At 47.0% G+C, this 10,540-nt stretch overlaps 2 protein-coding genes across 4 annotated transcripts in view; one reads left to right on the plus strand and one right to left on the minus strand.

Annotated features, from left to right (window-relative positions):
• Positions 1-114, minus strand: part of LOC102245905 (proline-rich protein HaeIII subfamily 1-like) — a 7,240-nt gene extending 7,126 nt beyond the window's left edge. The window contains exon 1 of the transcript XR_001361770.1: positions 12-114. The gene's annotated coding sequence lies outside the window, so the exon portion shown is untranslated. The remainder of the gene's footprint in view (positions 1-11) is intronic.
• A 1-nt stretch (position 115) lies between these two features.
• Positions 116-10,540, plus strand: part of TMEM64 (transmembrane protein 64) — a 13,400-nt gene continuing 2,975 nt past the window's right edge. Inside the window, exons 1-3 of one of the 3 annotated variants that reach the window (XM_014538286.1) lie at positions 116-120; positions 5,663-5,818; positions 9,339-10,076. In XM_014538286.1, coding sequence (XP_014393772.1) covers positions 5,663-5,818; positions 9,339-10,028 — 846 coding nt within the window. In that variant the 5' untranslated portion in view covers positions 116-120 and the 3' untranslated portion in view covers positions 10,029-10,076. The other 2 variants (XM_005864566.2, XM_005864565.2) reach the window with 2 other exon arrangements.

Raw genomic sequence — 10,540 nt, forward strand, 5'->3', positions numbered from 1 at the left:
TCTGGCGCCACCTGTAGACGCTCGTCTCTCGGCTCCGCCCGGGCGGCCTCCGTCTCCCGTGGTCTCCCGCCCGGAAACCCCCATCGGCGGGGACCCTCATCACCCGCACCCATGTTCTCGGTGAGTGTCGGTCCCCGCGGGGAGGGCGCCCGTGTGGTCAGTGCCCGGGAGGTGACAGCGACAGGGGCCAGGACTCCCTGGGCGCTCAGGGTCAAGCCGATCGGCCAGGCCCCAGCGGGAGGTCTGGCGGAGCGGAATGCCCCCTTTTCGCATGTTTTGGTCAAAACCGAACTTGCCGCTCTGAGTGCAGATGGAGGGAAATGTCCATTTGCCACCTTACTTCTCTGGGAGCCAGGGCCGCACGCAGCCTTCTCTGTCGCCTGCATCCTGACTCCAGGGTTCCATGACCCGCGAACAGGGGGCTGTAGCGGCAGACCCACACTTTTAAGCTTCCTCACTGAATAGGCCTCCTGCGCCCGGTACTTGCTTTAATGCAGTGTGAAGAGGTAGGTCCTCCTGCCATCTTTCTTAGAAGGAACTTCACTCTGAAATCCCAGGTCCCCGTGCCCAGCGCACACGTCCTTCTCGCGCCTCCAGACCTGCCCTGTGCGCTGCTGTCGGCTTCCAGCTGGTGGCGGGTGGCAAGCCTGCTGGCCCCTCTTCACGCTCCTGCTGAGTCGGGACACATTTCCAGCCACCTGCCCCTGCTTCACCTTTGTGAGCGGAAGTGGTGGAACCAGTTCACAAGGCCCCAAATTAGGTGATTCGCAGAGTTTGCAGAGACTTTAGGCACTCGGCCCTTCAGCCAGACTGAAACTGTGGCGGCAGAGAGACAGCGTTCGAAGCCACAGGAGGCCTGCATGTTATAGTAGTGGTTCTGACACATTGTTTTGTTTAGAAAAGTCATTTTTAGTCTCTATAAACTTGTGTATTAAGAATAATTCTAAATAGCTTAACTTGGTGACAAAATTAATTTTTTCTTTTGAAATCCTTTTGCAAATCTTGTGTTTTCTCTAACAGCAGCATCAGTGTTTTGGCGGAGGCCTGGTGTTGACCGTAGATGGTAGGGTCTCAGCCTCTACAGTATGAAGTGTGAACGTGAAGGCTCACCTCGCTCAGGCCACAGAGAGCGAAGGCTGGGACTAAGGAGCTGGGGTTCCATCGCTAGTTTGCCTAGTTCGCCGCTGTCCTGGTGAACTTTGCACCTTTTCCGTCCCTTGCGGTGCTTGCTATTCCGTTCCTTCTGTCTCTGGGTCAGATGCTCATTTGTAACACGGGGAACGCAGTGGTGCCTGTTCCATAGGATTGCTGGGAGGACCCATCGGTGAACGCATGCCGCAGAGCTGGCTTAGCAAGCCTGCCCCTCGGCCTGTGACCCTCCCTGCTGCTACTCAAGGTCACAGGTAGTAAATGAATGACAGAGTCAAACTTTGCACTGTAGTCTGCTGATAGGATTGCCACCATGGCTCTGCTTCTTCATGGTATCTTTAGTCCCTAGTGTAGTTCTGTGCCTGTAATAAGGAATAGGGGTCTGTTAATTTAAAAGGTATTTTTTAAATGTCTAACATATTAAATATGTGAGTAAGAAGTTGTACTTTGTACAGGGCTGCGTGGCCTCCCGCTGCTGCTCTCCTGTCCAGGCATATTTCTCGTTTTCTTCTTCCCTTCCTGTATTTTACTTATTATTTATTAAATATGTTTTTATTGATTGATTTTAGAGAGGAGTTATGTATAGTTATTCTTCTGAGCTGTACTTTCTGTTGTAACGTGTGTAACACCTGCGGCATAGCTGTGATAAAATGTGGTTTGCTTATTATTTACTATTTCCTTCTCTCCATCCCATGCATTTCAAAATGAGAACATTGATACCTAGAGTTTTTTTTAATTTAATAACTATTTACAGTGCGCTTACTAAGTGAAGGTCCGTTCTTCCACCCGGCACCTTATTTAATGGTCACATCAACCCTAACCCCCAACAGCTAAAGCACGGGAGGCGGAGTGGGAAGTGACCCGCCCAGCATACGCCAGTGCGTGGAGAGGCGTGGGCTCACCAGTCTGCTGGTCTGAGAAGAGCTGCGTTTCCCAGGGACCTGGTTCCTGGGCTTGCAGCTCACAAATCTCTCTCTCTAGCCTGTTGTGTCATAGTAACATGCACACGCATGTCTTATTATCTTTCCTCGATTAAAAAAACCTTTAAAAGCAGGCACCTTTTTAAAATTTATTTTAACAGGTTTTTGTTCTGTCTACAAAATAAGTTCATTGTAAAAACTTTGAAAAGTACAAATTATCTTTACTTGAAGAAGAAAACAATCATTAACATTTTAGTGTGTTTTTCTAGTCACTGCATGTGGTAATGCACTGCTTTTCTTCTGTAACATGGTGAGTGAATGTTATAGATGGTTTTCGTGACCTTTTCCTGAACGTAATGGGCACTTGTTAAAGAAACTACAAAGTGACTCACAGTGACCACCGGGCCGCTATGGTTTCCCATCTTTATATCTTTATCTCTGCTTAGGGTGGGGCCTCATGTGTAGAAGGCATTTGATAAATTTTTGTTGAATGAGTAAAAATTATAAACCTATACTTTGAAGATCTTTTTAACTATTCAGAGAAACTTCATTACATTTAGACTCTGGACTGATTCTTCGCATTCTGATATTTTGTAACTTAAATATTTATTTTAGAGATAACTTCCAAAACATACAATGTTTTATTACTAGGTGCAATGTAAGATCATTTTGTCATATTTACTTATGTACTTGAGAAGTTTATTCTAAAGAAAGTTCTCCTTTCCAGTGATTGCTCCAAACTAACAGGAACCTTCCTCAAATTGGGCCCCATTCACGTCATTCCTTAACTAGACCCCCAGTGTCCCCCCAGGGCCCCTACTGTGTCACCTAGTGTCTTGTCATGCTTCCCAGGGTCCCCAGCATGTGCCTGGACACACCCCCTGCTTTCCTGCCAGTGTCCTGGTCATTCTCTTCCTAGAGACGCCCACCTGCCTCCTCCCACCTGCCCCTTCCCACCTCCCACCTGCCTCCTCCCACCTGCCCCTTCCCGCCTCCCACCTGCCCCTTCCCAGCTCCCACCTGCCCCTTCCCAGCTCCCACCTGCCTCCACCTGCCCCTTCTCACCTCTCACCTGCCCCTTCCCACCTTTCACCTGCCCCTTCCCACCTCCCACCTGCCCCTTCCCACCTGCCCCCTCTTACCTGCCTGCCAGCCCAGATGCAGCTTGCAGAGTTGTCCCTGTGCCTCCTCCTCGGGCCGCCCTTGCCCTGTCTCTGCAGCTGGTTGGTCCTGCTCACTCTAATGCTCTGCACTGGTGTTGCCTCTGCTTGGCCTCTGGGGCTGGCTGTGTTCTGGTTTCTGGCAGGTAGCTGTGTCTACCTTGCTGTCTGTGGGCGCCACCAAGACCTTGGGGTGCAGATGTGAATCTGTCGTTATGGGAGTTGTGAGTGACCTTCCAAACCAGCAGAGCGGCCTCTAGTGGATCATCTGTGAACAGATGGACGCGGCTTAACCCAAAGCAGGAGTGGGTGACGGGGAGCTCTAGGTTACACTGTTGGTACCAGGTCTCACTGTCATACCGAGGTGGGGACATGGAACGGTTATTCTCAGAATTAATGGCAGTAGCAGCAACATGAAGTGCTTAGAAATAAGTGAATAACATGCATGATGTACATAAATAAAACTACTAAACTTTAATAAGGTGTAAAAATTCTGAGAAATTACAGAAACATTTTGGATAAGTGCTAAATATTCTGGAGGTTTCAGCTCTATCCAGTTTAATTTATAAATATACCTTAATCATATATATAATTGACTAATTTTTTTGAATGACATAGTAGTCCTCAAATTTATCTGTAAGACTAGTTATGGCAATTTTTCAAAGGAGAGAAATGAAAAGGTTTACAATACAAGATTTAGGATATCAGTGGGCCACATTAGAGCCCCAAATGGCTCCTTTTACATACAGTTACTTCATTTCTAATAAAGTCAGCATCACAAGTCACTGCAGAAGTTAATTCCACAAGTAATGCTAGGAAGATTGGCTCTGGGGGAAGGGCAGAAATAGGCTATTCCCTCTCCTTTATATTCTTACATTTAAGCCAAATAAATTTTAGAAGGAATAAGTGGTAAATGCTACAAAGGAAGACAATTACAAAAAAAATACGGGTAAAAACTAACATGGGGATCTGAAGAGTCTTTCTAAAGCTGAAAGCAATGGAGAAATCAGAGGGAAAGATAGGTAATACTTGATCACACACAGATGTAGAAACAATTATATGTCAAAACATAAGGGATACTATAGAGGAAAATATTTGCCACATATAGTAGTTAAAAGGTTCCCCTTACTACATAAACAGCTCTAATGAATACATAAGAAAAATACGTAGTGTTCCAATTAACAAATGGGCAAATGTGAACAAATAAAGCCATACTTTAAAACTAATATCAATTGTATTAAATAGTGCTGATGAGACATCATTTTACCCCTGTCAAACTCAGGAGGATTGAAACGTTATTGAGGTTGCTGTGATGGAAAGGACACGAATGCATTGCTTACTGACAGGCATACAGTCACTGGACTTTTTTGGGAAAAGTTTTTATAATTCGATCCAATGGGTCCACTCCTAGTGATTTATCCTAGAAAAATGGAAATACATTTATTGTGTAACAGATCATTCCAAAACTGAGCGGCTTAATAAGCATCGCCTCACAGGTTCTGTGGTTGGGGGTCCCTGTGTAGGAGGCTGGCCTGGGGTGCAGCTCTCTCCACACCTGCAGTCAACTTCAAGCCTGACTGTGGAGAATTCGCCTCCAGGCAGGCCTCCCCAGGGAGCTACTTGCCTGCTGGAGGGAGAGCTGGAAGTCTGTTGGCCAGAAGAAGTGCCAGGAGCAGCCCTGCCTGGCACAGGCCGCACAGGGCACGAGTACTGAGGTTTGGCGGAGTAGTTTAGACTCTGCCTCCTATACTGGTTAGTGTGCAAACAACTGTCCCTTACAGCTGGGTTTTTATCTGTAGTGGCAGAAAAAGAAGCACATGACCACATGTCCACAGTGAAACACACAAAGTGATGCCTGCAGCCGCAGCACACAGCGGTAGCATGGCTGCCCGCGATCATGTCTGCCTTTGCTGCGTGTCAGTTGTGAGCTGGGCATTTGCTAGATATTGTTCACACCTTTCTGATCCTAACAATAGCCATGCAGGGAGGTGGTTTTACCCTCATTTCCCAGATGAAGAGGCTGATTGATGCTCAGAGACGGTAGCTGGCGGCGTGCTCAGCCCTGGAAGGCCGCTGGGGTCTGTGGCTCCAGAGCTGGGACAGTGCCGCTCATGTGCTCGTGAAGGGGTGACAGGAGGAGGCTTGACAGAGCGACCATGTGCACATTTCTTGTTCATGGAAGAAGAGAGAGTCACACATGTTACCTTTCAGTGGTAGAAAAATAGAATGTTAAAACATTTTAAACTTCATTTTATTCTAAATCTCCATTCTGCATGTATTCCTTTTATAATCATTTTTAAAACTCAGATCCTTGTAAAGTATTTCAGCTCCCTCTGCTTCCAGGGGGAATCCACTCGCCAGACTTGTGCACAGTTCTGTGTGAGGTGAAGGCGTTCCTGATGAGTCACCCTTCCCTTTCCCTTGGACTTGCAGATGACCGAGCTCCCCTTACCCAGCTACCTGCTGGCGTCCTCGGCGGGGCTGCTGCCCACCCAGCTCCTGAACTCATACCTGGGCACCACTCTGCGGACCATGGAAGATGTTATTGCGGAGCAGACTGTTAGTGGATATGTTGTTTTTTGTTTACAGGTGAGTTTAAGGCCAAGCGTTGTCTTTTTTTCCTTCTTGTAAAACATTGCTGATTAAACCTAACAGATTTTATTGAAAATAATTTAAGATTTTTGCTTTTTGTGTATTTTCTTGTTCTTTCAATCATATGTAATATTTTGACAACATTTACATTTTAATTGTGTGGCTATAAGGAAGTGTATAGAACTGAATTGAAGATGATCTTAAAAAGGAATGACAAAAACCGGGTTCTTTCTTTGGTGATTATTTTCACAGTCACCACTAAACCAAATACTCTATTTTGAGTTAGTGTGAAGTGTTAATACTCTGTTTCTGAAAGTCATTTTAGTGAGATTTGGTGGGGTTGGCTTTATCTTAGTTACTTTATCTTCAAATTATTGAACATCTTCTATTTCTTAGAATATTGTATTGGTTATATATATCTTTTCTGGTGTAATTTGATGTAGAGCAAACCTTTTTTAGAAAGTATTGCTTTCTAAAGAGTAAAGATTTCTGCTACAAATCTAAATAAGATTTGTATAATGGATTATTATCATGCAAACTGTAATATAGTTTGGGGAATATGTGATACCATATACTAGATGTACCAGGTAATACGGATTTTTTTCAATAGATGGAGTTACACATATGTTGATATATATGCGATTTGATATGTATGCTAGTTTGTTGTATTGACAGCAAGCTTCAAAACTTCATATGTCAAATTTGCTGAAGGTGTTAACATCATAGATATTTTTATGCTTAAAAATGTCGAATTTTGTGCCAAATAAAGAGCGTTTGCGGGAAGTTTTAATTCATTACTTTCTTTTGAAGAAAAAGTTATCGTATACTTTGGGAAGCTTATGGTGAACATGCTCCATCTCAAGATACTTGTGAACGCTGGTTTAAACCCTTTAAAAGTGATGATTTTGTTGTGAAAGACAAAGAGCGTCCAGGTCAACCGAAAAAGTTTGAAGACCAACAATTACAAGCATTATTGGATGAAGATGCACGTCAAACTCTAAAACAACTTGCAGAAAGATCAAACGTTGCTCAGCAAACAATTTCTGATCATTTACAAGCAATGGGAAAGATTTTAAAGGAAGGAAAATGGATGCCACATCAACTGAACGAAAGACAAATGGAAAACCGAAAAGACATCAGTAAAGTGTTGCTTCAATGGCACGAAAGAAAGTCTTTTTTGCATCGAATTGTGACTGGCAATAAAAAAGTGGATTTATTTTGAGAATCCCAAACGCACAAAATCATGGGTTGATCCAGGTCAACCATCAACATCAACTGCAAGGCCAAATCCCTTCGGAAAGAAGACAATGCTCTGTGTTTGGTGGGATCAGGAAGGTGGGGAGTATTATGAGCTTCTAAAACCAGGTGAAACCGTTAATGCTGATTGCTACCAACAACAAATAATCAGTTTGAACCACACTTTGATCATGAAACGACCAGAATGTCCCAAAAGATACGGCAAAGTAATTTTGCTTCATGATAACGCACCATCACACACTTCAACACCAGTTAAAGACATGTTAAAAGATCTTGCCTGAGAAGTATGAACCCACCGCTGTATTCACCAGACCTTGCTCCTTCAGATTCCCACTTGTTCCGATCGATGGCACACGCACTTTCTGAGCAGCACTTTAAAACGTATGAAGAAGTGGGAAATTGGGTCTCTGAATGGTTTGCCTCAAAACAAGAAAAGTTCTATTAGGACGGTATCCACAAATTACCTGAAAGATGGGGGAAATGTGTAGCTAGCGATGGACATTACTTTGAATAAAGCATCTTTGATGTTTCTCTTAAAATTATCATGTTTTCTTTGATTACAAAATCCGCCATTATTAACCGATACACCTAATAAGAGGTTGATAAAAGAGAAAAGTTCTGTATGTAGGCTCATTTATTTAGTGCATTTAAATTGCATACAGGAAGAGTTAATTTATTTCTTTAGTTATGATACATTTTATTCCTGAGATTTACCAAAATAGAAAATCATCATAAACTTTGACGAGCTAGTAAGATGATGAAGGACAGCTAGCCTTATTGAGTGCTTTACTTGCCATATAGTTGAGCTCATTTAATTCCCACCAAAACCCTAGGAAGTTTGTATTTTTATTATTTCCAGCCCACCTTGGACATAATCCTTCGCAGCGCTGCCCTCAGTGACGGCACATGGCTGGCGTGAAACTAATCATGGCAGAAATATTTACACCACGGGAATGGCAGGTGCTCCAAATCAAGATTCCCACCTCCGGTCCTTGAGCACTAGTGTGTCAGCACACCAGCAGCTGGCATCTGTCTGCGGTGGCAGCTGCAGGCAGACGCGGAGCTGAGGGTGTTGTAGGGGCCGGCCACGCTCATGACCAGGGACAGTGGTCGGCTGACAGGTAGTGCTAGCGAGATGGTGACCCACTTGTTTTGATTCATGCTGTTATTGACATGTGGTGTCAGGTCACAGATGTTCTGTCAGTGGTGCTGTTCTCAGGTTTTGAGGTGCCATGTACTGTAGGGACAACGCACCTGTGCACACGAGCAGTGAGCAGTCGGCCTGTGAGCTCCACAGGAGGCGTGTCAGCGGAAGGACTCGGCAAGAAAACTTGGCAATGATTTTGCTGTTCGGGGGGTCAGGTATTTTTATTTTATCCTTTGCCTTCAGAGCTATATATATTTTTTAGGTAACCTGAATCTAGGTTTAGAGTTATTATAGTTGGTTTATTTTTATGACTGCAAGTCACATTAAGCTTTCTATGCCTTCTGTCTGTGGAGTCATTTGTTTGAGGCCCTATAAGATTCTGGTGTACTCTGCATTCTCAATATTTTTTCAGTATAAATTTAAGCACATTTTGCTTCTCCAGTTTCCTGAAAACGAGTAATCCATTCGAAACCTCTTTTCCTCTACCTTACGTGTGAGTAGTTAGAACTCCTCGTCCACACGTCTTTCCCAAGACTCTCGGTGTTGCGTGCAGTCCTACGCCAGGACGGGACAGCGCGGAGTGGTCAGTGGAGCGTCTGAACGTGCAGGATCTTTTCCCACCATGTCTCACCCCCACGGGAGCTGGCAAACTTACCTCAGGATACAAATGGGGGGAAGCAAATCTTTCTCAACTCGGCATTTCTGAAAAACCACCACCACAGCAAAAAGGGAAGGCGCCACGCTTGGAGCCTGTTCCTGGAAGGACTGGCTCAGCCTGCAGATGTGGGATGTGAAAGGGGAGCAGCCGTCATCGGAAGGGCCCGCCCGCGGAGGAGAGGGGTGGCTCCGGCTAGGCCGCGTGGGGCCGGGACCTTACTCGGCTGCTAGAAACGGCGCAGATCCGCCTCAGTTCTGGAGCTGCCGGTAGGGTCCGCGTGGCCGCAGAACTGAGCCGTGGCAGGTGGTGCTCGGAGCAGGCCGGCTAGTCCGTGTCCTGAAACAGGCTGGGACCCGCGGCCTCATCCAGTCCCTCGTGTGTCTCCCCGAGTTGGTGTGGCCACAGCCAGAGCCCCCTGGGGAGCCCGAGTCTCATCTTCACACCTGCACTTCCAGGGGTCGTGGGCCAGGCAGACGGGCGCTGGTGTCAGTGCGGCGTCGGCGTCAGCGGCTCCTCGGCACCTGACCGCCTCCCTCCTCCCGTCGGCCACCCTCTCCCTCCCCCGTCTCCACCGCTCTTCCCGACTCAGGAGCATCAGGTCCTCAAACGGAAACCCGTTCCCATCTGCGAAGGCGCTGGCCTCCGGGCTTGCTGGTGCCTCCCCGGTGATGGTGAGTGTCCTCTTCTGGGCAAGAGTCCTTCCCCCGGTGCTTGGGCTTCTGTTTGATGGGAAGCCTTTTAAAACACGCGTGTGTCCTCACACGTCACGGGCTGAGCAGAGCGGGAGTCAGTACAAACCACAGGTCCTGGGTCCGCAAGGAAATCTGAGGAGAAGCCCACGGGGACGGAGCCAGAGGTTTGCCTCTGGGCCTGAGCCTCTGTCCTGTGGCTTGTCACAGGCTCCCCGAAGCCACACACCACCTTGTCTCCATCGCGTGCAGACGGGGCACTGCCTCCCCGAGCACCTCGGTTTCCTCGGTTTCCTCACGGCTTTTCCGCTGGCCTGGCCCGGTCCCTGCGATGTTTTCCTCCCAACCCCTAAGTCAGCGTTTCTCAAGGTGGCAGCTGAGGTTCCTCGTCTCCCTCAGAAAACTGTTCTTCGGGGCACATCTGTTGCTGGGAGGGGGGGGCTGCTGTACGGGTGATGGTGTGAGGACCCTGGTCTATTGTTGGGGTGCTGCTGTACGGGTGATGGTGTGGCTGCTGTACAGGTGATGGTGTGAGGACCCTGGTCTATTGTTGGGGGGCTGCTGTACGGGTGATGGTGTGAGGACCCTCGTCCATTGTTGGGGTGCTGCTGTACGGGTGATGGTGTGAGGACTAGTCATGTTGGGTTCAGCCTCCGTTCCACATCTCAGACTGTTCACTGCCCCTCCAGCCTGTCTCACATGGGACTGGGCACCTTGTCCCCACTCAGCCTCTCCCTTTCGCTCTAATGGTGTTTCCATCTCCGCATGTGTCACTTTGCACTGCTCAGTATCAAAGTTGGGGTTTTCAATCAGTGTCTTGTCTTTTTAAGAACTAAGATGTTAGAGAACAAACATAGACGCAAAAGCCCACCTTTAAAATCTGACTTGCTTAGAATTGCACTGAGTGATGGTCCTCACTTCATGGGGCCCCTGACTGAGTTCCAAGCCCCGCCCCCTCCCCCCAGTGC

This window comes from Myotis brandtii, unplaced genomic scaffold, assembly GCF_000412655.1.
Source record: "Myotis brandtii unplaced genomic scaffold, ASM41265v1 scaffold1882, whole genome shotgun sequence".
Classification (NCBI taxonomy): Eukaryota; Metazoa; Chordata; class Mammalia; order Chiroptera; family Vespertilionidae; genus Myotis; species Myotis brandtii.